The 27,369-nt window shown below is 44.3% G+C and overlaps 1 protein-coding gene across 5 annotated transcripts in view; it reads right to left on the reverse strand.

Annotated features, from left to right (window-relative positions):
• The window catches only part of LOC134338785 (cAMP-dependent protein kinase inhibitor alpha-like), a 174,257-nt gene that overhangs the window by 5,051 nt on the left and 141,837 nt on the right, over nt 1–27,369 (reverse strand). For all 5 annotated transcript variants that reach the window (XM_063034846.1, XM_063034844.1, XM_063034848.1 and 2 more), the window contains one exon: nt 102–270. In XM_063034846.1, the coding sequence (XP_062890916.1) occupies nt 102–246 (145 nt within the window). In that variant the 5' untranslated portion in view covers nt 247–270. The remainder of the gene's footprint in view (nt 1–101; nt 271–27,369) is intronic.

The following is a 27,369-nucleotide window of genomic DNA, read 5'->3' on the forward strand; positions in this document are numbered from 1 at the left end:
CTGTTTGAACAATCGAACTTTCATTTAAAATAGTTATCTGTTAGTGTTCATGGTGGCTTAAATTCCCATGCACCAAAGACAGTGGAGGATTATCAGCATACCTGCATTTATGGATAATTCTGCTAGCTTCATGGGGAGTTCTGATGGACTGACCCCTGCAGGGGAGCCGAGGATGTCAGGCAAAGCGTTTCTTCGGCCTGTCCGCCCTGACGTAGCAAAATCCAGTACAGGTTCCACCTCCGTCATTGTAGCGTGATTCTGCAGCACCAGCTGAAAAAGGATAACAAAGCAATGTTAGTATTTAAACAACCGTCACTTTTGGAGTCTTTAATGGAACAAAGTACCTTGGAGGCAAAAGTAGGAAGGTTATTTGCAGAGAAAATAGATTAGATTAGATTATGAGAACACTCAGTCCTCTTTTATTGTCATTCAGAAATGCATACATGCATTAAGAAATGACACAATGTTTCTCCGGAGTGATATCACAGAAAACAGGACAAACCAAAAACTAACACTGAAAGAACCACATAATCACAACATATAGTTACAGCAGTGCAAACCAATACCATAATTTGATGAAGAACTAACCATGGGCACGGTAAATAAAGTCTCAAAAGTCCCCGATAGCAGGTGGCAAAAGGGAGAAACTCACTGCCATAAACCTCCAGGTACCGTCAACTTGCCGATGCCTTGGAAGCAGCCGACCACAGCCGACACTGAGTCCATCCGTCCGAAAACTTCGAGTTTCTGACCAGCCTCTCTGATACAGCCTCCCGAGCACCATCCTCTGCCGAGCGCCTTCGACCTAGCCCCAGCCGCTGAAACAAGCAAAGCCGAGGATTTCAGGGCCTTCTGCTCCAGAGATTCCGGTTACCACACAGTAGCAGTGGCAGTGAAACGGGCATTTCAGAAGTTTTCCAGATGTTCCTCCGTACTCTCACGTCTGTCTCCATCAAATCAGAATTGTGCACGGTCCCCTATTTGACAGATAACAGACATCACCACCGAAGTGGCCGCACGTGCTGCTGTCGCGCCACCATCTTCTCCTCCTTCATAGAGTGGCTCTGTACCTGTACTCACTGGAGTTTAGAAGAATGAGGGGAGATCTTATTGAATCTTATCGAATATTGAAAGGCTGAGACAGAGTGGGCATTAGGAGGATGTTTCCTGTAGTGGAAAAGTCCAGAGATGAGGACCAATTACTGTAGCCAGAGGGTGGTGAATCTGTGGAATTCAGTGCCACAGTCATTGGGTATATTTAAAACAGAGTTTGATAGGTTCTTGATTGGTCAGGGTATCAAAGAAGGCAGGAGAATGGGGTTGAAAGGGATAGTAAATTAGCCATGATGGAATGGCAGAGCAAACTCGCTGGGCTAAATGGCCCAGTTCTTCTCCTACATCTTATGGTCTTAAAATAGTCACAAAGACATGAAACTGCAGATGCTGGATCTGGGGCAAAATAATGTGTTACTGGGGGAAAACCAGTGGGTTGATCCGCATCTGTAGAGGTGTAAAGTCAAATTGTGTGCATTTTTGAAGGCTCTGCCTTAGAGGGGCAGAGAGAAAGACAGCAGGATCAGGAGTGATGAGGGTGCATATTGAAATCATAATCAAAATTAGGTTTATTATCACCGGCATGTGATGTGAAATTTGTTAACTTAGCAGCAGCAGTTCAATGCAATACATAATCTAGCAGACAGGAGAAAATATAATAATAAATAAAATAAAAATAATAATAATAATAAATAAACAAGTAAATCAATTATGTATATTGAATAGATTTAAAAAACATGCAAAAACAAAAATACGATATAATTTAAAAAAAAGTGAGGTAGTGTATAAAGATTCAATGTGCATTTAGGAATCTGATGGCAGAGGGGAAGAAGCTGTTCCTGAATCACTGAGTGTGTACCTTCAGGCTTCTGTACCTCCTACCTGATGGTAACAGTGAGAAAAGGGCATGCCCTGGGCACTGGAGGTCCTTAATAATGGACGCTGCCTTTCTGAGACACCGCTCCCTGAAGATGTCCTGGATACTTTGTAGGCTAGTACCCAAGATGGAGCTGACTAGATTTACTACCTTATGCAGCTTCTTTCGGTCCTGTGCGGTAGCCCCTCCATACTAGACAGTGAGGCAGCCTGTCTGAATGCTCTCCACCGTACAACTATAGAAGTTTTTCAGTGTATCTGTTGACATGCCAAATCTCTTCAAACTCCTAATAAAGTATAGCTGCTGTCTTGCCTTCTTTATAACTACATCGATATGTTGGGACCAGGTTAGATCCTCAGAGATCTTGAAACCCAGGAACTTGAAGCTGTTCACTCTCTCTACTTCTGATCCCTCTATGAGGATTGGTGTGTGTTCCTTTGTCTTACCCTTCCTGAAGTCCACAACCAGCTCTTTTGTCTTACTGACGTTGAGTGCCAGGTTGCTGCTGTGGCACCATTCGACTAGTTGGCATATCTCACTCCTGTACGCCCTCTCGTCACCACCTGAGATTCCACCAACAATGGTTGCATCCTCAGCAAATTTATAGATGGTATTGGAGCTATGCCTAGCCACACACTCATGGGTATATAGAGAGAGTAGAGCAGTGGGCTAAGCACACACCCCTGAAGTGCGCCAGTGTTGATCAACAGCAAGGAGGATATGTTATCACCAATCCACACAGACTGTGGTCTTCCGGTTAGGTAGTCGAGGATCCAATTGCAGAGGAAGGTACAGAGGCCTAGGTTCTGCAACTTCTCAATCAGGATTGTGGGAATGATGGTATTAAATGCTGAGCCATAGTCAATGAACAGCATCCTGACGTAAGTGTCTGTGTTGTCCAGGTGGTCTAAAGCCGTGTGGAGAGCCATTGAGATTGCGTCTGCTGTTGACCCTTTGTGGCGATAGGCAAATTGCAATGGGTCCAGGTCCTTGCTGAGGCAGGAGTTCAGTCTAGCATTGACCAACCTCTCAAAACATTTCATCACAGAAACAGGACTGGCTCAAAAATGAAGGCCTCAACCTATTCATTAGCAACACAGTGTACGATAATCCTTTTATATTCAACAGCCATGAGGCTCTGTTGCAGCCCTATAAAACCATGGTTAGTCCACACTTAGAATATTATGTTCAGTTCTGGTTGCCTCATTATAGGAAGGATATGGAATCTTTTGGGAGGGTGTAGATGACACTTACCAAGATGCTGACTGGATGGAGAACATGTCTCATGAGGAAAGGTTGAGTGAGTGTTTTTCTCTTTGGAGAGGATGAGGAGGAGAGGTGAATTAATAGCGGTGTACAAGATGATAGGTACCAAAATGGTTGTGATGTGGTAGTGTAGTGGGTAGTGCTTGTCACTCTCACTTTCAGCTTGCACTGCTGGCTAGCAGTCTTGGGAAAAGGAGAGCTGAATGTCTAAGTCTCTCCTTAACAGTACACGGCCTCTCCAACAGCAAGGCTCATGTGGTGCCGTAGTGCCTCCTCGCTGATGACACATGGAAACTGAACTTCTTTTGGACTCAGGCTGAATTACAGAGGATGGAGAGGAGGTCTGGCCCCTGGACACACAGCACGCAGGCCCACCGGTGTGTGGACGCACCCTGGTGCTCATGAACCAGATTCCCAGCTATGGGTAAATAGCCCCACTGCTTTGTGGGCAGCCTCAGGAGAGACTAAGACTACGGGAGTAAACCCAGACAGCAAATCCGGAGTGGAGTCCCTAAAGTGGCTGGACATCATTGAACATCCTTCTGGCTGCTCCTGGAGCCAAGCTGGTGCCAAACGTATTGCTTCATAAGCTTTCCTTTGGACTGCACTGGTGAGGCTGAGAGGGGGATCTTGATGACTGGGCATCTCTACATCTCCATACCTTCCGCCCAGGCTTGTGATGACGATCATCACCCATTGTCCTTCAAGACAGATGGATGCCAACAACAACCACAACAACAAGATGATAAGAGGCATTTGTGTACCTTTCGATAGATCTTATAACAAAAAAAACCAAAAAACAGAGTGGATCTGTTCATTAGTACTTGTAAGGAGAAGACTACCTCCACTCCTCAAATGGATGGCAGGCAGTTTCTGTTCTACAGCTTACAACATTTATTTTTTATACAAGTTTTTGGGTTATTCTTTGTTCTGGAGGTCAGCTCCTCCACTTAGCAGCTGCAGTATTTTTATTCAAGGCCCAACCTTCCCCTAGTTACACAATGAACAATGATCAGAACATTACATGCCTCCTACCACACACACACACCTAGCATATAGCAAAGCACTCTGGGATTATACAGGTTCCATTTTGTTACATTACAAATTTAAATACATAAGAAAATCTCGAAGTTTCAAATATATTCCCACACAGAGAAAGAATAGACAGCCATGGATTTTCCCCCCAGGGTAGAAATGGCTAATACAAGAGTGTCTAATTTTAAGGTGACTGGCAGAAGGTATTGGGGGGATGTCAGAGGTAGATTTTTTAAAACGCGTGCATGGGTTGCGCCACCAGGGGTGATGGGAGAGGCAGATAGATTAAGTACACTTAAGAGACTCTTGGGTGCACGAATATAAGGAAAATGGAGGGTTATATGGGAAGGAAGGTTTAGATTGATCTTGATGTAGTTTATATTTGCACAACATTGAGAGCCAAATGACCTGTACTGTTCTAAGTACAGTTGATTTTCATTTAATTTATGAACTCACCCATTATTAATCACAGATGCTTTTAAGCAAACACATTAAACTTGAAAAATATAAGCATTGCAACCAGCAAATGGTTAATGATACCTTCCCTCTAAGTAAATCACAGTGACATCACCCAAATGGTAGTATCATCACGTGACTAGACCATATCTCACATCATGCGACTCAACCACATCTCATTGACAGCTACAGCTCACATGAGGGAGCAGAGCTAATCAGAAAAGAAGAACTGAAGCAGGAGTAGGCCAGCTGGCCTCAAAGGCCTGAACTCACCCATTCAAGCAGAACTGTGGCACATCCACCCCACGCCTCATCTCCTCATCTGTGCCATTTCCCGTGTCTGAAGGAAGATATCATTGGGTGTAGTATTGTTATTTTCCTTATATTTTTTAATGTAGTCTAACTTTCCTATGTCATAGAAAAGTACAGCATAGAAAAAGGCCCTTCAGCCCATCTAGTCAGTGCTGAACCCACATTGACCTGCATGTGGACCATAGCCCTCCATACCCCTATCATCCATGTACCTATCCAAACTTCTCTTGAACGTTGAAAAGGAGCTTGCATGCACCACTTGTGCTGGCAGCCCATTCCACACTATCACAATCCTCTGAGTGAAGATTTGATGAAAGGTAAAACTTTTCACCTTTCACCCTTACCCCATGACCTCTAACTGTAGTCCCACCCAACCCCAGTGGAAAAAGCCTGCTTGTATTTACCCTATCTATACCCCACATAATTCTGTTTACCTTTATTAAATCTCCTCTCAATCTTCTACATTCCGAGGAATAAAGTCCTAACTTATTCAATCTTTCCTTATGATCCAGGTCCTCCAGACCCGGCAATATCCTTGTAAATTTTCTCTGTACTCTTTCAACCTTATTTACATCTTTCCTGCAGGTAGGTGACAAAAACTGCACACAATACTCCAAATTAGCCCTCACCAATGTCTTATACAACTTCAACATAACATCCATCTCTTGCACTCAATACTTCGATTTGGTCAATGTGCCAAAAGCTTTCTTTAAGATCCTATCTACCTGTGCTTTGTTATATTCTTATATAATCGTTTATATGCATAATTGTTCAATGAATTTTCCAGGAATTAAGGTACAGAGCTCCTTTTTTTTTTAGAAGTTTCTTAATTTTCCATAGCAGGTGTCAGAGCACTATTTTATTGGTTAACTGTTTATTACTGTAATTTAGTTATCTCTAGTCTAAGTATGAGATGACCATGACTGCTTTCTCCTTTTTGTATTTGTTCTCTTGGCTTTTCGTTCTTGTTTGTTTTATTGTAGCATTTAATATAACAAGGTAAGCAGTAAGTTTAATGTCTCATCCTTGACTTCCAAAGAACCTTTGGATCACTGAACAATTTCAATCTTCTGATCTTTCAACAACTCCAGTGATCTCGCCTCCACAACCCTCTAGGGTAGGCAATTACAGGAATACATCATCCAGTGCAACCCAGTTTTATATGCTGTCCCTAATCTTATACTATAAGAGCAAGATCCACTCGTTTCCACTCTGCCCCATAGTTGGAAACATCTTGACATCTACAGGGTCCTGGAAGTTTGTATGTTTTATAAGATCAGCTCTCCTAAACTGCAAAAAAAAATCTCATCTCTTTGTCTACTTGTGATGGGATAGCCCTCTCTGATCAGAAATTAGTCCATTGAATCTCTTTTGGACTACAACCAACGATACTTTTATGAACTGAAAGGTTTCAATTTGGTAATTGTAAATAGTTACAATTGAATAAATTCCATATGACATAGGAGCAGAATTAGGCCCTTTGGCTCATCAAGTCTGCTCCGCCATTTCATCATGGCTGATCCATGTCTCTCTCGGCCCCAGTCTCCTGCCTTTTCCCCGTATCCCTTCATGTCCTGACTACTTAAAAAATCTATCAACCTCTGCCTTAAATGTACCCAATGGCTCAGCCTCCACAGCCCCCTTCCACAGATTCACCACCCTCTGGCTAGAGAAACCCCTCCTCATCTTCGTTCTAAAATGGCATCCCTATATTTTGAGGCTGTGTCCTCTGGTCTTAGACTCCCCCACTATAGGAAACATCCTCTCCACATCCACTCTTCGAGGTCTTTCAACATTTGATCAGTTTCAATTAGGTCACCCCTCTTTCTTTTGAATTCCAACGAGTGTTTGAAGATCCAGAGCCATCAAACACTCCTCGTATGAGAAGCCATTCAATCCTGGAATCATTTTCATGCATGTCCTTTGAACCCTCTCAGTTTCAGCACATCCTTCTTAGATAAGGGGCTCAAAACGGCCCACAATACTCCAAGTGAGGCCTCACCAGTATTCATAAATTTGATTGAATCTTCACATCTGGGCTACATGAAATTCAACATTTTGATGTGTTTTAGCAAACCATAGATAATGTATTTTAGAGTTTGATTTTAATTTGATCAAATGCAGTCACTTTCTCATTCTCTAAAGGCAACTCCTGAATTCAATATTCCTATTTTCATTTTGTGCCAGGAACTTGATCTTAAATTTGAGATGTTTTATCGAATCAGTAGCATGATCACATCCACTTTGCACTTTTATGCTCCAGTGGTGGCCTACATTTACCCCCTCCCCCCGCCTCCATTCTTCATTTCAATTTCTTGGAAGGGTCAATTCAGAATCCCAGGATTTTATCTTGGGACTTGGGAGGTTAGAGCAATCCTGATTTCCTGCTCCCTCAGCAAGACCACTTTTCTCCTAATCTCAGTTGGTTGTTTGAGTTCCAAACCAGCAATACCAGGCTAGCCACTCTCAAACCCGAGAAGCAGGTTAAATTGGAGCAACCAGCAATCTTCTGGAAGAACCCAGGAGGTCAAGCAACATCTGTGGGAGAAAAGGCTTGGGTTGAATCCCTGGATAAGCGCAATTTCTGAGGGAGGAGGGAGGAGAAGATGGTGGTGTGACGCAGCACGCGCGGCCGTTCCGAATGAATATCATATGTGTTAACTAGAATGCCATCCACAATCCTGATTTGATGGAGACAGCCGTGAGAAGCACCGAGGAACACCTGGAGAAACTTCTGAAATGTCCGCTTCACTGCTGCTGCTACTGTGTGATCGAGAATCTCTGGAGGGGAAGGCCCCAAATCCTCGGCTTTGCCTACTGCCTGTTGTCGGGGCCGGGGTCGAAGCGCTCAGCAGAGATGGTGCTCGGTGCTCGGTGTCAGAGAGCTGGTCGGAGGCTCGGAGTTTTCGGACAGACTCGGAGTCGGACTGTGGTCGGATGCTTTCAGGATGCTGTATCGGCAAGTTTGCGGCGCTGGAGGTTCACCGTCTGCGTGAGATGATGGGACTTTCGAGAGACTTTGAGACTTTTTACCGTGTGCCCATGGTCTGTTCTTTATCAAATTACGGTATTGCTTTGCACTGTTGTAACTATATGTTATAATTATGTGGTTTTTGTCAGTTTTTCAGTCGATTTGTCTTGTGTTTCTGTGATGTCCTTCTGGAGAAACATTGTATCATTTCTTAATGCATGCATTACTAAATGACAATAAAAGAGGACTGCGTGTCCTCATAATCTAATCTAATCTTTCCTCACTCAGATGCTGCTCGATCCACTGAGATCTTCCAGCAGATTGGTTGTTGTTGCAGATTCCAGCATCTGCAGTCTCCGGGTTAAAAATGGGGGCCGCCTTCACTTAAAAGTGTATCTGTCACACACAAACCCTCACTCTGTCTTTCACCCCACACTTCTTGCCACATTTCACAAATTCAGAGGTATACGATGTTCAATTCGATACTGAGGGATAGTACACAGAGACGCTCGGAGGCCAGCTTTGCAGCATCTTCCACTGAACTTTATTGAGAATGCTGCCTGTACAATATGTGAAACCCTGCTGTGTGGGAGCGGCTAACTGTGTGGCAAAGGATTAACCCACTAACTAACGCAACATCTCCCCTTCTTGAAAAAAAGAAAAACTAGATATGTTCTTCGTGACAATAGAGCTGCATTGAAATTCAGCAATTCAGTTCGGTTTACTCATGGCACACAACTTATTCTCCTTACATAAACATAAAAACAACTGCCAACATTATAATGCTCTCTCTCTCTCCTGCTTTTTTTCCCACCAATTCCTTTTTAAAATTTTTTTGCATGATATTTAACTGAAGTTTATTAACAACACTGCTGGTACATCATTTGAACTCCTCTCATGTGAGAGCGGCTAACCCAGTGGCAAAGGATTCAGAATCAGGTTTATTACCACCGGCATGTGTCGTGAAATTTGTTAACTTAGCAGCAGCAGTTCAATGTAATACATAATATAAGAGAAAATAAAAATAAATAATTAAGTAAATCAACTACAGTGTATGTATATTGAATAGATTAAATATCATACAAAAACAGAAATAATTATATAAAAAAGTGAGGTATGTTCATAGGTTTAATGTTCATTTAGGAATCGGGTGGCAGAGAGGAAGAAGCCGTTCCTGAATCGCTGAGTGTGTGCCTTCAGGCTTCTGTACCTCCTATCTGATGGTACCGATGAGAAAAGGGCATGCCCTGGGTGCTGGGAGTCCTTAATAATGCCTTTCTGAGACACCGCTCCTCGAAGATATCCTGGGTACTTTGTAGGCTAGTACCCGAGATGGAGCTGACTAAATTTACAATCCTCTGCAACTTCTTTCGGTCCTGTGCAGTGGTTAACCCATTAACTTCCACAACATATAGCACAGAGGCAGGATGGAGATTTTAAGGTATAAACATTCGTAAGTAATATATTGCGAGGCGAAGACTGCAATAAAAACACTTGGGCGAGACAACAAAACGCCGGAGGAACAGCAGGTCAGGCAGCTTCTAAGGAGGGGAATAACCAGTCAACACTTTGAGCTGAGACTCTTCATCAAGATGGCAGAATATGAAAGAGGGAGGAAGGGAAACTGATAGCTGTTAGGTGAGACCATGTGAGGGGAAGGTAAAGGTGGGTAGGGGAAGGGGGGATGAAGTCAGAAGCTGGAAGATTAGAGGTGAAAGAGATAAAGGGCTGAAGAAGAAGGAATCTGATAGGAGAGGACAGTGGACCACATAAGAAAGGGAAGGAGGAATCTGATAGGAGAGGACAGTGGGCCACATTAGAAAGGGAAGGAGGAGGGGCAGCAAAGGGAGATGAAGGCCAGATAATGAGAGGAAAAGGCCTGAGAGGGCAACCAGAACTTTTCTGACTTGTCAAGCCTGCTAGGACTGTCTCAAAACAAGTGATTAGTAGTGTGACATCCAAGATACGATTCCCTGCCAGTCCAAATTATAGAAACCATCTCTTCATTAATAAAATCTGAATCTAACGATAAGAAGCAGATTCACTTTACATATGACAGGTTCAGCAATAAAATGCCTGCTTAAGTATACAGTTTCCAGTGAATGAAAAATCTTACAAACACAAAATTATAACTTCCAATTTATCATAATGAAAGCTTTAAACCATTCTTGGACCTAATAGGGAAAAAAAACTCTCTCCAAATCTATTCTTTCACTATCTCTGTGCTTGTGAACAAAAAAGTGAAGTGTAAAAGCAGATATACATCAAACAAGGACAATTAAGGTTAATACATTCAGTGCCACTTCTGTTAGATCACTCCTGTACCCAATAAACTGGCCACTGAGTGTATGTCCGTGGTCTTCTGCTCCTGTAGTCTATCCACTTCATTGCACATTCAGAGCTGCTCTTCTGCAGCTGTTGTGAAGCATAACTACTTGAGTTACTGTTGCCTTCCTGTCAGCTTGAACCAGTCTGACTATTCTCACCTGACTTCTCTCATTAACAAGGTGAATTTGTCCACAGAACGGCCACTCACTGGATTTTCTCGTTGTTTTTCACACCATTCTGTGTAACCTCTACAGCAGGGGTTCCCAATCTACTGTATACCATGGACCAAATACCATTAAGCAAGGGGTCCATGGACCCCAGTTTGGGAACCCCTGCTCTAGAGACTGTTATGTTTGAAAATCACAGGAGATCAACAGTTTGAGATATTCAAACTACCCTGTCTGGCACCAGCAATCATTCCATGATCAAAGTCACATTTCTTCCCCCATTCTGATGTTTGGTCTGAACAACAACTGAACCTCTTGACCATGTTGGCATGCTTTTATGTACTGAGTTGCTGACACATGATTGGCTGACTAGATATTGCGTTAACGAGCAGGAATATAGTTGTACCTAATGAAGTCACAGCGTTTTTGAACAGGAATCGCAGACAAAATGATAGGAGATTGAATTGAGATTGAAAAATAAAACAAAAAGAATCCTGTCATTTCAGTTGATTGAAACAAATTTAAAGAGTAATCTTGTCAGAAATAGTTGGCTTGGACCTGTTGCCAAAGTTCCCGGAAAGCTGTATTGATTAGGTACACATTAATCTAGGCTCCCACTGCCTATATGCTCCCAAAGGCACGCGTCTCAAATAGCTTCTGACAACCAAGTGTAGCTCCTGGCCTTCACATGTGGTTTAGCTACTAAGCCCAGTTGAACTGTTTCTACCAACAGAAGGAGCAAAGGCGGGTTACTGGTGCCTTCAAACCAGTTGCTTCCGGCAGTGGGGCTGGTCGGCTGTAGTTGGCAGCTCATCTGGAAGAAGGAAAACTCTGATCCCAAACCTCCGCTATACCCGCTCATGGGGAAAGCTTCGGGCTTAAAACCTGAGGGGAAAAATCCAGAGCTGGAGTCCCTAAGGCAGTCCTACGTTGAGTTCAATGCTGACTGGCAACTCCTGTGACGCTGCTGGTGCCAAACTGTATCGGTCTCTTCCGGTCCTTTGGGCCCATCAGATGTGTGGAGAGGGTGAGCCTGGCTACATGGGCGACAGCTTGCTCTCCGTATCGTACTGCCCAAGCTTGCGTATCTTATCTAGACAGCTAGGGCACGATATCCACGGTCAACTCTGACTGACGGAGGCCTCAACCAATTTATTGGCAGTTTATTCACATCCCTTGGTACCAGCCATCAAGAAGCCGGTCTCCCAAAACAAGTAGGCCCCAGAGTATAGCAACACAGCTTAAACAAAATAATCCAGAAAATCTATATTAACAGCTGAAAAGAACATTAAGAGCAATTAATATTTATCCCAGTTTCACTTTGAAGAACGATATGAACAAATTTCCTTACATTCCGCAGTTGCTTTGCCTACACTACTGGGCCGGTGACAGTTTAAGGAAGAGCAGATCCCTAACTGGGGTTAAAAAAGTATTTTATTAGCATACGTGGGCGTCACACTGCGTATCACTTGTGTTTGCTGGTACGATCATTCCAGACCATAACAGCAAAGATCAGAGGAAAAAAAAATCTTAAGGGAACTTTCTATACGGGGAGAAAATCCAGGAATCTGAGATGTAAAGGGACTTGGGAGTCCTTGTGCAGAACACCCTGAAGGTTAACTTGCAGGTTGAGTCACTGGTGTGGCAGGCAAATGCCATGTTAGCATTCAACTTAAGAGGTTCAGATTACAAGAACAAGGATGTGATACTGAGGCTTTATAAGGCACTGGTGAGGCCTCACCTTGAGTCTTGTAACAGTTTTGGGCCCCTCATTTTAGAAAAGATGTGCTGGCATTGCAGAGGGCCCAGAGCAGTTTCACAAGGATGATGGGGGATCTCATTGAAACCTTTCGAATGTTGAAAGGCCTAGACAGAGTAGATGTGGAAAGGATGTTTCCCATGGTGGGGGAGTCTAGGACAAGAGGGCACGGCCTCAGGACAGAGGAGCGCCCTTTCAAAACAGATGTGGAGAAATTTCTTTAGCGAAAGGGTGGTGAATTTGTGGAATTTGTTGCCACAGGTAGCTGTGGAGGCCAGGTCATTGGCAGAGATTGATAGGATCACAAGATCACAAGACAAAGGAGCAGAAGTAGGCCATTTGGCCCATCGAGTCTGCTCCGCCACTCCACCATGAGCAACTATTCTCCCATCTAGTTCCAATTTCTGGCTTTTTCCCCATATTCCTTGATACCTGACTAATTAGATACCTATCAATCTCCTCCTTAAACACCGTCAATGATTGGGCCTCCACAGCTGTATGTGGCAACGATTTCCATAAATCCACGACCCTCTGGCTAAAAAAATTTCTCCTCATCTCTGTTTTAAATGGGCACCCTCTAATTCTAAGACTGTGGCCTCCTGTCCTGGGCTCACCCACCAAAGGAAACAGCCTTTCCACATCTACTCTGTCCAAGCCTTTCAACATTCTTGATTAGACATGGCATCAAAGGTTACGGGGAGAAGGCCAGGAACTGGGGTTGAGGAGGAGATAAAAAAAAATAGGATCAGCCATGATTGAATGGCGGAGCAGACTCGATGGGCCAGATGCCCTAATTCTGCTCCTGTGTCTTATTGCAATGATCAGCGGGTTGAAATGGAAATGTTTGAGTCCCAAAGATTGATACTCACTCTGAATTTTTGTTTATTATTAAACACATTTGATTGTCAGGGACTGTCTTACCCAGATATCCTACCCAGCGGTGTGAACAATGTAAAATTCCCATTGAACCAGACTAAACAAGGCAGTGTACAAGTATTTACTATTCATTCAAGGATTGTTTGGGAAGCATGATTACAATCTGATCATTTTGCCTTGTTTGTGAGCATCGAATTACATTCCATAACCACCATCAGGACATTAAATTACGCATTTTGTAGGAGCCATGTATCTACTTTTTGTCTGTCTATATTGTATTTTCTGTTGCGCGTTCATTACCGGTAATTTGTCAAGTGGGTTAGAGTGTATGGTAGAAGCAAAGAATACAGTTACGTATTCACGCTTTGTCTTTAGTCAGTTTTAGTCGAGGTTAGAACCAGAGGCAACCGGAATGGTATTCCTTTGTTAGACAGTGAGATATAGGAGCAGAATTAGGCCATTTGGCCCACTGAGCCTGCTCAGCCATTTCATCTTCCCCTTCAGCCCCAATCTCTTGCCTTCTCTCCACATCACTTCATGCCCTGACTAATCAAGAATCTATCTATCTCTGAACCTTAAGTGTACCTAATGAATTAGCCTCCACAGCCACCTGTGGCAACAAATTCCACAGATTCACCACTCTGCGGCTAAATAAATTCCTCCTTATCTCCATTCTTAAAACGCGCCCTTCTATTCTGAGGCTGTGTCCTCTGGTCTTAGACTCACCCACCATAGGAAACATCCTCTCCACATCCACTCTATCGAGGCCATTCAACATTCGAAAGGTTTCAATGAGGTCACCCCTCATTCTTCTGAACTCCAGTGAGCAGAGGCACAGAGGCATCAAACGCTCCTCATACGACAAGCCTTTCAATCCCAGAATCACTGGTGAGCGCTTATCGCTTAACACTAATGTTTAAATACACGAAGATCGCTAACGCTTAAGTGCGTTTGAATACGCTCAGACCGCCTACTTCATTGTATCCTTAGGTTTACTCTTGATTGACACAAGACTGCTCAATGTTGCTGGTTTCTGAATAAAGGACCGAATGTACTTCCTTCGACTTAGAACTTTACTATTTGTGGAGCGTGTCATACAGTCTCAGTCTCTGAGCAGTTTTGGTTTGTTTTAAAGTAACTGCCACCAGTTCCATAGCTATGAGCTAAACAGATTGAGAAATTAGATTAACAGGAATGATGATAAACAATGCTGAATAATTCAATTCTCGATCAAATGAAGGGGAAAATGATCCACTTGTGGATAACCGAAGTGGTAATGATGCTAGATGGAAAGCACAACTGCAATACACAGCGGTAATCCCAAGAAGCCGGCAAATAACAAACAAATTGGAAAGTGGGAGAAGATGTAATGAGTACCCTTGCCAAAAAACACAAAAGGCAGCAGTAATATTTTTCCAAGTGTGCAAAGGAAAGAGAGCAGCAAAAGCAAATACCCATTTCTTAGAAGGCGAAACGGGAAACTGATGATGGGATGGAAGCATTGATGACGCAGAGGAGATGCGCCTCTACCAAAGTAGACTCAGTGGTGAGAAAGGCAAATGTGATGTTAGCATTCATTTTGAGTAGACTAGAATGTAAAAGCAAGGATCTAGTGTTGAGGCTTTTTAAGGCACTGGTGAGGCCTCACTTGGAGTATTGTGAGCAGTTTTGGGCCCCTGATCTGGGAAAAGATGTGCTGAAACTGGAGAGGGTTCAAAGGAGGTTCATGAAAATGATTCCAGGACTGAAAGGCTTGTCACGTGAGGAGCATTTGATGATCCTGGGCCTGTGCTCATCAGAATTCAGAAGAATGAGGGGGGGATCTCATTGAAACCTATTGAATGCTGAACGATAAAGTGGATAAGGAGAGTATGTGTTCTAGGGTGGCGGGGAGAATAATCAGAGGACACAGCCACAGAATAGAGGGCTGTCCTTTTAGGATGGAGATAAGGAGGAATTTCTTTAACCAGAGACTGGTGTATCTGTGGAATTCATTGCCACAGGCGGCTGTGGAAGCCAATTCATTGGGTATATTTAGACAGAGGTTGATAGATTCTTGATCAGTCAGGGCATGAAGGGATATGGGGGAGACGAGGGGCTGAGAGGGAAACGGGTCAGCCAGCATGAGATGGCAGGAGACTAGATGGGCCAAATGGCCATATTCTGCCCCAATATCTTAGGGTCATATCCGCGGCAAGAGGAACACAGTTGATATTTTAGATCGATGATCCTTCTCCAGATCTAGGGTTAAAGATTAGCTTTATCTGTCTCGCGTATACTGAAACATAAGGTGAAATGAGGCATTTACGTCAACAACCAACACTGTCCAAGGATTGTGCTGGCTGGGGCGGGAGGTGGGCGGCTCCCGCAAGTGTTGCCACTCTTCCGGTGACAATGTGCCCACAACCTATTATCACTAACAGTGCGTATTTGGAAAATGGGAACAAACTGAAGTTCCCGTTAGAAACTCACACAGCCACAAGGAAAGCATAAAAGCTCTTTACAGATGGTTGCAGGCTTTAAACCCTGATCAGTGATCACAGGTGTTGTGAAGCAATTGCACTGCCATGCCACCACACCGGTTTGGGTAAACGGCTATTTTTGGGTTGGCAAGCTAATAATTACTATTATTTAGCAGTCAGCTTTTGAATCCTTCAGTGTTTAAATGTTAATGAACCAAATCAAGTTGGATTTATCCAGCCCATCACCTGAAACTATTCTGTATAGAGGCCAAACTCTTCACAATCTCTTACGTTACTCAGAGTGAACTTCTCACGACTTTTTCTATCTGCAGTTGATGAACTGTGTAGATTACCTTTGCCCATATCGAATTTTCAAGGTTCAAGTACATTTACTATCAAAGAATGTATAAATTATACAACCTAGAGATTTGCTTGCTCACAGGTAGCCACAAAGCAAGAAACCTGAAAGAACCCAATTAAAGGGAAAAAAAAGACTAACAGCTGATGCGAAGGGGAAAAAAAAAAGGAAAACACAAATCATGCAAACAACTGAAGTGAACAACAACATTCTGAACCAAAATTGAGTCTTCAGCTCCGAACCCCGGGCAGCCTGGAGTAGGCCCGAAATCTCGGGTATCAGTTCATCATATTAGCAGGCACGGAGCGGAACAGCTGGGGCCATCTTCATAGCCTCAGCGCCATGGAGATGACCATCATGGAGAGCGAGCAAAATTGGCTCTCGCCAACTTTTCAGTCTGTCTGGGCTGGTGTTTTAAGTTGACCAAACAACAAAACAGCGAAAGGCAACAGCACACCCAGAGAGAGGAGTGACCATCGCGGAGAGCAAGCAAAATCGTTTCCCGCCTCTGATCTGGGCCGGGATTTAAATTGTCTTTTCAGCGATTTTCGCCCATGAAGCTGCATTTAAATTGCACCTTTCACAATTCCTCTCCCCAAAAACCTACTTCACATGAAGCAACACTGACATCTTTCCTCTAATGCAAGTTCATGAAAAAAAAGAAGTTTTTTCTTTAGATTTACGACTTGCAATTGAGGCAGTGTCAATAAGTTTTGAAGAATGTCCTGGACAACGAACTGCAGAAGACGCAAATCAGTGAGGATATCTTCAGTTCGCAATCTGTTTAATACATGGGTCCATTTCTTCCGTACCATTGTTGATTTAAACATCTGAATGGAATTAATTATACTTTAGTGTGAAGTTACTGATTGATGTTGAAGGTTTACACTAAACAGAAGTAACAGATTTACAATGTCTACTATATCTCATTCTGTAATACAGCTAAGAGCATTTTGGCCCATTTCCACTGTTTTCCATCTGAAAGCTCAAATCAGAACTTCAGCTTGTGGCCACTTTATTAGGTACCTCCTGTACTAATAAAGTGGCCACTTTGCTCCTGGTCTTCTGCCATTGTAGCCCACCTACTTCCAATCAAAATCAAGTCAAATTCAAGTTTAATTATCATTCACCCAGACACGAATACAGCCGACCAAAGCAGCATTCCTCTGAGCCCAAGGTGCAAAGCATACGCAGCACGTTCAAAATAGCAAACACACACACACACGCACAGAGTCACGCAAAAAAACTTAGTCCATGTCCCTGAGTGGCATGTCCTGCGAATTGATGGTGTAGTTAGAAGCATAGAAAACCTACAGCACAAAGCTGTACCGAACATGTCCTTACCTTAGAAATTCCTAGGGTTATCCACAGCCCTCTATTTTTCTAAGCTCCATGTACCTGTCCAGCAGTCTCTTAAAAGACCCTATCGTATCCACCTCCACCACCATTGCCGGCAGCCCATTCCACGTACTCACCACTCTCTGCATAAAAAACTTGCCCCTGACATCTCCTCTGTACCTACTTCCAAGCACCTTAAAACTGTGCCCTCTCGTGTTAGCCATTTCAGCCCTGGGAAAAAGCCTCTGACTATCCACACGATCAATGCCTCTCATCATTTTATACACCTCTATCAGGTCACCTCTCATCCTCCGTCGCTCCAAGGAAAAAAGGCCGTGTTCACTCAACCTATTCTCATAAGGCATGCTCCCCAATCTAGGCAACATCCTTGTAAATCTCTGCACCCCCTCTATGGTTTCCACATCCTTCCTGTAGTGAGGTGACCAGAACTGAGCACATTAATCCAAGTGGTCCTATATAGCTGCAACATTACCTCTCACCTGCTAAACTCAAACCTATGATTGATGAAGGCCAATGCACCGTATGCTTTCTTAGTCATAGAGTCAACCTACGCAGCAGCTTTGAGTGTCCTAAGGACTCGGACCCCAAGATCCCTCTGATCCTCCACACTGCCAAGAGTCTTACCATTAATACTATAAAATCCATATGGACCACATCTACTGCTGTACCTTCATCAATGTGTTCAGTCACATTCTCAAAATATTCAATCACGTAAGGCATATTCACACAATCCAGCCTGTCATTCCACCAATTGAACACTGGAGGGCAGCACCAATGGGAGAGGCCAGCTCTCAATTGACCACGCTGCACCACTTCCAACGTCTCCTCTTCTGGATTCAGCAGCAGGCAAGCCCACGGTTTGAGGCCTAGTCCCCGCTACAACTGAGGCCACGCAGCTTACTCCTCCGTCTATCACGCCACCAAACAAGGGAAATGCGCCAGCAGCATCTTACATTATCAAGGTTCACACATCAAAGTTGCTGGTGAACGCAGCAGGCCAAGCAGCATCTATAGGAAGACGGGCAGTCGACGTTTCAGGCCGAGACCCTTCGTCAGGACTAACTGAAGGAAGAGTGAGTAAGGGATTTGAAAGCTGGAGGGGGAGGGGGAGATGCAAAATAATAGGAGAAGACAGGAGGGGGAGGGATAGAGCTGAGAGCTGGACAGGTGATAGGCAAAAGGGGATACGAGAGGATCATGGGACAGGAGGTCCGGGAAGAAAGACGGGGGGGGGGTGACCCAGAGGTTGGGCAAGAGGTATATTCAGAGGGACAGAGGGAGAAAAAGGAGAGTGAGAGAAAGAATGTGTGCATAAAAAAGAGTAACAGATGGGGTACGAGGGGGAGGTGGGGCCTTAGCGGAAGTTAGAGAAGTCAATGTTCATGCCATCAGGTTGGAGGCTACCCAGACGGAATATAAGGTGTTGTTCCTCCAACCTGAGTGTGGCTTCATCTTTACAGTAGAGGAGGCCGTGGATAGACATGTCAGAATGGGAATGGGACTTGGAATTAAAATGTGTGGCCACTGGGAGATCCTGCTTTCTCTGGCGGACAGAGCGTAGATGTTCAGCAAAGCGGTCTCCCAGTCTGCGTCGGGTCTCACCAATATATAAAAGGCCACATCGGGAGCACTGGACGCAGTATATCACCCCAGTCGACTCACAGGTGAAGTGATGCCTCACCTGGAAGGACTGTTTGGGGCCCTGAATGGTGGTAAGGGAGGAAGTGTAAGGGCATGTGTAGCACTTGTTCCGCTTACACGGATAAGTGCCAGGAGGGAGATCAGTGGGGAGGGATGGGGGGGACGAATGGACAAGGGAGTTGTGTAGGGAGCGATCCCTGCGGAATGCAGAGAGAGGGGGGGAGGGAAAGATGTGCTTAGTGGTGGGATCCCGTTGGAGGTGGCGGAAGTTACGGAGAATAATATGTTGGACCCGGAGGCTGGTGGGGTGGTAGGTGAGGACCAGGGAACCCTATTCCTAGTGGGGTGGCGGGAGGATGGAGTGAGAGCAGATGTACGTGAAATGGGGGAGATGCGTTTAAGAGCAGAGTTGATAGTGGAGGAAGGGAAGCCCCTTTCTTTAAAAAATGAAGACATCTCCCTCGTCCTAGAATGAAAAGCCTCATCCTGAGAGCAGATGCGGCGGAGACGGAGGAATTGCGAGAAGGGGATGGCATTTTTGCAAGAGACAGGGTGAGAAGAGTGATAGTCTAGATAGCTGTGAGAGTCAGTAGGCTTATAGTAGACATCAGTGGATAAGCTGTCTCCAGAGACAGAGACAGAAAGATCTAGAAAGGGGAGGGAGGTGTCGGAAATGGACCAGGTAAACTTGAGGGCAGGGTGAAAGTTGGAGGCAAAGTTAATAAAGTCAACAAGTTCTGCATGCGTGCAGGAAGCAGCGCCAATGCAGTCGTCGATGTAGTGAAGGAAAAGTGGGGGACAGATACCAGAATAGGCACGGAACATAGATTGTTCCACAAACCCAACAAAAAGGCAGGCATAGCTAGGACCCATACGGGTGCCCATAGCTACACCTTTAGTTTGGAGGAAATGGTAGGAGCAAAAGGAGAAATTATTAAGAGTAAGGACTAATTCCGCTAGGTGGAGCAGAGTGGTGGTAAAGGGGAACTGATTAGGCCTGCATTCCGCAGGGATCGCTCCCTACACAACTCCCTTGTCCATTCGACCCCCCATCCCTCCCCACTGATCTCCCTCCTGGCACTTATCCGTGTAAGCGGAACAAGTGCTACACATGCCCTTACACTTCCTCCCTTACCACCATTCAGGGCCCCAAACAGTCCTTCCAGGTGAGGCATCACTTCACCTGTGAGTCGACTGGGGTGATATACTGCGTCCGGTGCTCCCGATGTGGCCTTTTATATATTGGTGAGACCCGACGCAGACTGGGAGACCGCTTTGCTGAACATCTACGCTCTGTCCGCCAGAGAAAGCAGGATCTCCCAGTGGTCACACATTTTAATTCCACGTCCCATTCCCATTCTGACATGTCTATCCACGGCCTCTTCTACTGTAAAGATGAAGCCACACTCAGGTTGGAGGAACAACACCTTATATTCCGTCTGGGTAGCCTCCAACCTGATGGCATGAACATTGACTTCTCTAACTTCCGCTAAGGCCCCACCTCCCCCTCGTACCCCATCTGTTATTCATTTTTATGCACACATTCTTTCTTTCACTCTCCTTTTTCTCCCTCTGTCCCTCTGAATATACCTCTTGCCCATCCTCTGGGTCACCCCCCCCCGTCTTTCTTCCCGGACCTCCTGTCCCATGATCCTCTCGTATCCCTTTTGCCTATCACCTGTCCAGCTCTCGGCTCTATCCCTCCCCCTCCTGTCTTCTCCTATCATTTTGGATCTCCCCCCCCCTCCAGCTTTCAAATCCCTTACTCACTCTTCCTTCAGTTAGTCCTGACGAAGGGTCTTGGCCTGAAACGTCGACTGCACCTCTTCCTATAGATGCTGCTTGGCCTGCTGCGTTCACCAGCAACTTTGATGTGTGTTGCTTGAATTTCCAGCATCTGCAGAATTCCTGTTGTTTGCGTTATCAAGGTTCGATGTGTTGTGTGCTCTTCTGCACACCACTCTTGTAATGCATGATTATTTGAGATACTGGCACCTTTCTGTCAGCTTGAACCACTCTGGCCATTCTCCTCTGAACTCTCTCATTAACAAGGCATTGACTGCTGCTCACTGGATGTTCCTTTTTGCTTTTTCAGACCATTTTCTGTAAACTCTAGAGCAGGGGTTTCCTACCTGGTGTCCATGGATAATGGTATAGGTCCATGGCATCAAAAAGGTTGGGAACCCCTGTCTAGAGACTGTTGTACATGAAAATTCCAGGAGATCAGCAGTTTCTGAGGTACTCAAACCACCCTGTCTGGCACCAACAATCATTCCATGGTCAAAGTCAATTAGATCACATTTTTTCCCCATTCTGATGTTTGGTCTGAACAACAACTGAACCTCTTGACCACGTCTGCATGCTTTTATGCATTGAGCTGCTGCCACATGATGGGCTGATGAGATATCTGCATTAGTGAGGTGTACGGGTGTACCTAATAAAGTGGCCACTGAGTCTATTAGTGCTTAAAGATTTGAATGGTGCTGGTATGGCAATTAGTAGTGATCTCTGGCAGTTTCACTGCTTGGTTTAAAAAGAATTGTGTGTTGTTATTGTGACGCAGTGAGCAGGAAGTTTGTGAGACTGAGACACAGGAATTGGGTATAGTGAAGGAGATGTGGGTGGGGGGGGGCCTTTACTGGAAGTTCAAAAAATCGATGTTCATGCCATCAGGTTGAAGGCTACCCAAACATAAATTTACTCAAAAATCTATTGATCTCGATCTTGAGCAACACACACACACACACACACACACACACACACACACACACAATGCTGGAGGAACTCAGCAGGCCGGGCAGCATCTATGGAAAAGGGTACTGTCAATGTTTCGGGCCAAAATGCCTGCGGGGTTCCTCCAGCATTTTGTGTGCGTTCCTCAGATTTCCAGAATCTGCAGATTTTCTCTTGCTTGATCTTGATCTTGACTATACTATATGACTAGGCATGCACGCATAGCCTTCTGGGGTAGAGAATTCCACCTAGTTATCATCTATAAAGGAAGGAAATTTCTCATCTCATGTTTAAGCTGTGAAGTGCAGTTCTAGGGTGCCGAAGCAGAGGATATGCTCTTTCAGCATCTACCTGTCAGCTACTCTCGGAATCCAGCGTTTTCACTCACCCTCCTATATGCAGAATTACTCATTCTGTCCATTTGGTGTCACCTCTTCAGCCGAAGAGGATCTAGCCGGGGAGAGCGACCAGGTCTCTGGCACAGAGTCTGGTGCTGTAGCTCAGAACGAAAGGGTGGAAGAAGGGGACTACAGTAGTGAAAGGGGAATCCATGGAGGAGTAGACGTGAGATTCTGCGAATATGAGAGAGACACCCAGATGGTATGTAGCCTCCCAGGTGCTAGGGTCAGGGACTTCTTGAATCGGGTACAAGGGGGCGGTGAGCTGCTAGAAATTGTGGGACGTATTGGCACCAATGGCGCACTGTAGTTATGAAAAGGGGGGAGGCCCTGAAGAGAGAATTTAGGGAGTTAGGGTAGAAAGCTGAAAAATTGGACCTCCGGGGTAGAAATCTCTGGATTGTTGTCTGTGTCACACGCCAGTGAGGATGATTTGGCAGATGAATGCATGGCTGAGGCACCGGTGCAGGGGACAGGGCTTCAAATTTCTAGATCATTGGGATCTCTTCTGGGGACGGTATCAAGCCATACAAAAGTGACGGGTTAGACTTGAACCTGAGAGTGACCAATATTCTTGCAAATGGGTTTGTAGGCCTGCTGGGGAGGCTTAAAGCTAATTTGGCAGAGGGATGGGAACCAGAGTGATAGGGCAGAGGATGGGGAAGTTGCGGTACATAGACGCAGTGTGTGGTGAGACTGTGAGGAAGGACTGGCTGAGATAGAGCAAAATTGCGGTGAGTGGAATGAGCTAAAGTGTAATACGGGGCTAAATAGGAAAGGGTGACAAATACAGGTCTGAAGGTGTTATATTAGAATACATGCAGTATACAGTATAAGCTAGATGATCTTTTTAGCACAGTCAGAGATTGGCAGCTATGATGTTGTGGGCATCACTGAGTTGTGGCTAAAAGGAGATTATAGTTAGGAGCTTAACATCCAAGGATACCATTGTATCAAGAGAACAGGCAGGTAGGCAGAGGGGTTGGCATAGCTCTATTGGTAAAAAATCAAATCAAATCCTTTAGAAACAGGTGACATAGGATTAGAAGATGTAGCAACATTTTGGGTTGAATTAAGAAAGTGCAAGGGTATAAAGACCCTGATGAGAGTCATACACAGGCCTCTGAACAGTAGCCAGGATGTGGTCTACAAATTACAATGGGAGATAGAAAACGCACGGCAAAAGGGCAATGTTATGAAAGTCATGTTGGGATTTCAATATGCAGGTAGATTGGGAAAATCAGGTTGGTGTGGATCCCGAGGGAGAGAATTTGTAGAATGCCTGTGATGTTTTTTAGAGCAGCTTGACGTTGAGCCCACTAGGGGAAAGGTAATTCTGGATTGGGCGTTGTGTAATGAACCAGATTTGATTAGGGAGCTTAAGGTAGAGAAGCCACGAGGCAGTGATCATAATATGGTAGACCACCCTGCAATTTGAGAGAGAGAAACTGAAGTCAGATGTATTAGTATTACAGTGGAGTAAAGGGAATTAAAGGCAGAAGGGAAGAGCTGGCCGAAGTTGATTGGAAGAGGACTTTAGCAGGGATGATGGCAGAACACCAAAGGCTGGAGTTTCTGGGTGAAATTCAGAGGGTACAGGATAGATACGTCCCACTGAAGAAGAAGTATTCTAAAGTTAGGATGACACAACTGTGGCCGACAAGGGAAACCAAAAACAACATAAAAGCAAAAGAGAGGGCATATAATAGAAAAAAACAGTGGAAAGTTAGAGTATTGGGAAGCTTTTAAAAACTAACAGAAGGGAGCTAAAAGTCCATAAGCAAGGAAAATATGAAAGTATGAAGGTAAGCTAGCCAATAATATCGAAGAGGACACCAAAATATTTTTCAGATATATGAAGAGTAAAAGGGGGGCAAGGGTAGCTATCAGTGTTGCAAAATGATGCTGGAGAGGTAGTAATGGGAGACAAGCAAATGGCAGAGAAACTGAATAAGTATTTTACACCCTCTTCACTGTGAATACAATAACAGTATGCTGGAAGTCTGAAACTGTAAGGGGGCAGAAGTGAGCGCAATTGCTATTACAAGGGAGATGGTGCTTGGGAAGCTGGAAAGTCTGAAGGTACATATGTCAACTGGACCAGTTGGGACTACACCCCAGGGTTCTGTGGAGGCATTAGTAAGGATCTTTCAAGAATCTTTATATCCTGTAATAGTTTTGGAGGACTGAAAAATTGCAAATGTCATTCCTCTCCTCAAGAAGGGCAGGAGACAAGAAAGAAAGTTTTAGGACAATTGCCTGACCTCAGGTGGTTGGGAAGATATTGGAGTAAATTGATATGGGTGTGGTTTCCAGGTACTTGGGGGTCACATGATAAAATAGGCCAAAGTCAGTATGGTTTCCTCAAGGGAAAATCTTGCCTGACAAATCTGTTGGAATTCTTTGAAGACTAGTGGTGTGCCTCAGGGATCTGTACTGGGTCCAACGTTGTTTGTCATATACATTAATGATCTGGATGATGGGGTGGTAAATTGGATTAGTAAGTATGCAGATGATACTAAGACAGGTGGAGTTGTGGATAATGAAGTAGGTTTTCAAAGCTTGCAGAGAGATTTAGGCCAGTTAGAAGGTGGCAGATGGAGTTTAATGCCGATAAATGTGAGGTGCTACATTTTGGTATGACTAATCAAAATAGGACATACATGGTAAATGGTAGGGCATTGAAGAATGCAGTAAACAGAGGGATCTAGGAATAATGGTGCATAGTTCCCTGAAGGTGGAATCTCATAGGGTGGTGAAGAAAGCATTTGGTATGCTGGCCTTTATAAATCAGAGCATTGAGTGTAGGAGTTGGGATGTAATGTTGAAATTGTACAAGGCATTGGTGAGGCCAAATTTGGAGTATTGTGTACAGTTCTGGTCACCGAGTTATAGGAAAGATGTCAAAAAATAGAGAGAGTACAGAGAAGATTTACTAGAATGTTACCTGGGTTTCATCACCTAAGTTACAGAGAAAGGTTGAACAAGTTGGGTCTTTATTCTTTGGAGCGTAGAAGGTTGAGCGGGGACTTGATACAGGTATTTAAAATTATGAGGGGGATTGATAGAGTTGACGTGGATAGGCTTTTTCCATTGAGAGTGGGGGAGATTCAAACAAGAGGACATGAGTTGAGAGTTAAAGGGCAAAAGTTTAGGGGTAACATGAGGGGGAACTTCTTTACTCAGAGAGTGGTGGCTGTGTGTAACGAGCTTCCAGCAGAAGTGGTTGAGGCAGGTTCGATGTTGTCGTTTAAAGTTAAATTGGATAGCTATATGGACAGGAAAGGAATGGAGGGTTATGGGCTGAGTGCAGGTCGGTGGGACTAGGTGAGAGTAAGAGTTCAGCATGGACTAGAAGGGCCGAGATGGCCTGTTCCCGTGCTGTAATTGTTATATGGTTATATGGTTATAAATAACAAACAGAGGAGCGAAGGAGAGTCGGCGGATGGTGTGTATGTTGATTTTCAGAAGGCCCCTGACAAGGCGCTGCACTTCAGGCTGATAACAGGACAGATACGAGCATGGCTAGAGCATTGGCTGATTGGCAGGAAGCAACGAGTGGGAATAAAGGGAGCCCTTTCTGACTGGCTGCCGGTGACTAGTGGTTTGCTTCAAAGGTTGGTGCAGGGACCGCTTCTTCTTATGATATATGCCAATGACTTGGATGACGGAATTGACGGCTTTGTGGCCAAAGTTGCAGGCGATACGAAGATGGGTGGAGAGACATGTATATGTTGAGGAAGCTGGCAGTCTGCAGAAGGACTTGGACAGATTAGGAGAATAATCAAAGATGTGGAATACAGTGTTGGGAAGTGTATGGTCATGCACTTTGGTAGAAGAAAAAAAAGTGTAGTCTAAATGGGCAGAAACTTCAAAAATCTGAGGTGCAAAGACACTTGGGAACCCTCGTGCAGGATTCCTGAAAGGTTAATTTGCAGGTTGAGTCATTGGTGAGGAAGGCAAATGCAATGTTAGTATTCATTTTGAGAGGACTAGAATATGAAAGCAAGGATATAATGCTATGGTTTTATAAGGCACGGGTGAGATTTCAGTTGGAGTGTTGTCACTCAGAATAGAGGGATGTCCATTTGGAATGGAGATGAAGACAAATTTCTTTAGACAGGGTGGTGAATCTGTAAAGTTCGTTTCCGCAGATGGCTGTGGATACCAGGTTTTATTTAAAGTAAATGTTGCTAGTTTCTTGATTAGATGGGGCATGAAAGGTTATGGGGAGAAGACATGGCACATAATGAATGACTGAGTGTTCTGTGACTCTGGAGTTTTGTATCTCAAACCAAAGAAAACTTAGGTTCCAGGAACAAACAGACTGTGATAAGCTGATTAGATTGCTGGTGAATAAATAACAGTGAACATTGAAAGAAATCTTAATTTCAAAATAAATACATATTTTCTGTGAGGTAACCGTCCTTTAGATAAGCAATCGCATTATAGTTAACTATAGGAATTAAGACAAACAAGAAACTTAAAATCTGGCCACCAAAGACGATAAATTGGGGACTGGAAGATTTTTTTCAAAGAACAAAAACAAAACCCAGAAAATGACAATAAATGGGCACGAAATATAAAAACAACTTAAGAACTTCTGTAGTTGTGGAAAAGTACCCAAGAGGGTGATCCCTTAGAAGCAGCGATGGTGAAAATATAATGGGCAAAAGAAAATGAATACATTTTTCCATTAAACAACATTGTGCATCGTTCTTCACTGTCAAGGATGCAAATTGGTGCAGAATAATTGATGTTGTGGCAAATGAGAAACATCTAAATAACGTTAATGAACTGAAAGTGCTGCAGAAAAAAGGGCGACTAAAAGTTGATAAATCTCTTGGGTTCCCAGAGTCATAAAGGGGATGGCTGTTGATATAATGAGACATTTGTGACAATTTTTCACATCTCCTGAGGATTGACTGCAGTGGCTAAAACAGGGCAGGAGCAAAATGGCACCAGCAAGTCTGATAACAATTATCAAGAGACTGGCAGTAGATCAGTCACGTGGAAGGCTGTGGAGCACACTTGACAGTTTTAGCACCCAGAACTATTAGCATGGCCAGAACTTGAGCATTTGTCACTGATTGTGCTGAAGTCGCTAATACGCCAAACAGATCGGAAGGAAACTATCAGCCAAAGACAGAGATACCTGAACCGACCTATCTGGATTTGCTGATGATACAAAAGGTGGGGAGGTAAACTATGAAGAGAACACAGCCTCTGTTCAGGAATATCAACTTTTCAGTAAGTGGTTAAGATGGCAAATGAGATTTTTTACTTTGTTAGGGAGAATAGATTTGGGCGAAGGGGGG

The sequence above is a fragment of the Mobula hypostoma genome, chromosome 28 (assembly GCF_963921235.1).
Source record: "Mobula hypostoma chromosome 28, sMobHyp1.1, whole genome shotgun sequence".
Lineage (NCBI taxonomy): Eukaryota > Metazoa > Chordata > Chondrichthyes > Myliobatiformes > Myliobatidae > Mobula > Mobula hypostoma.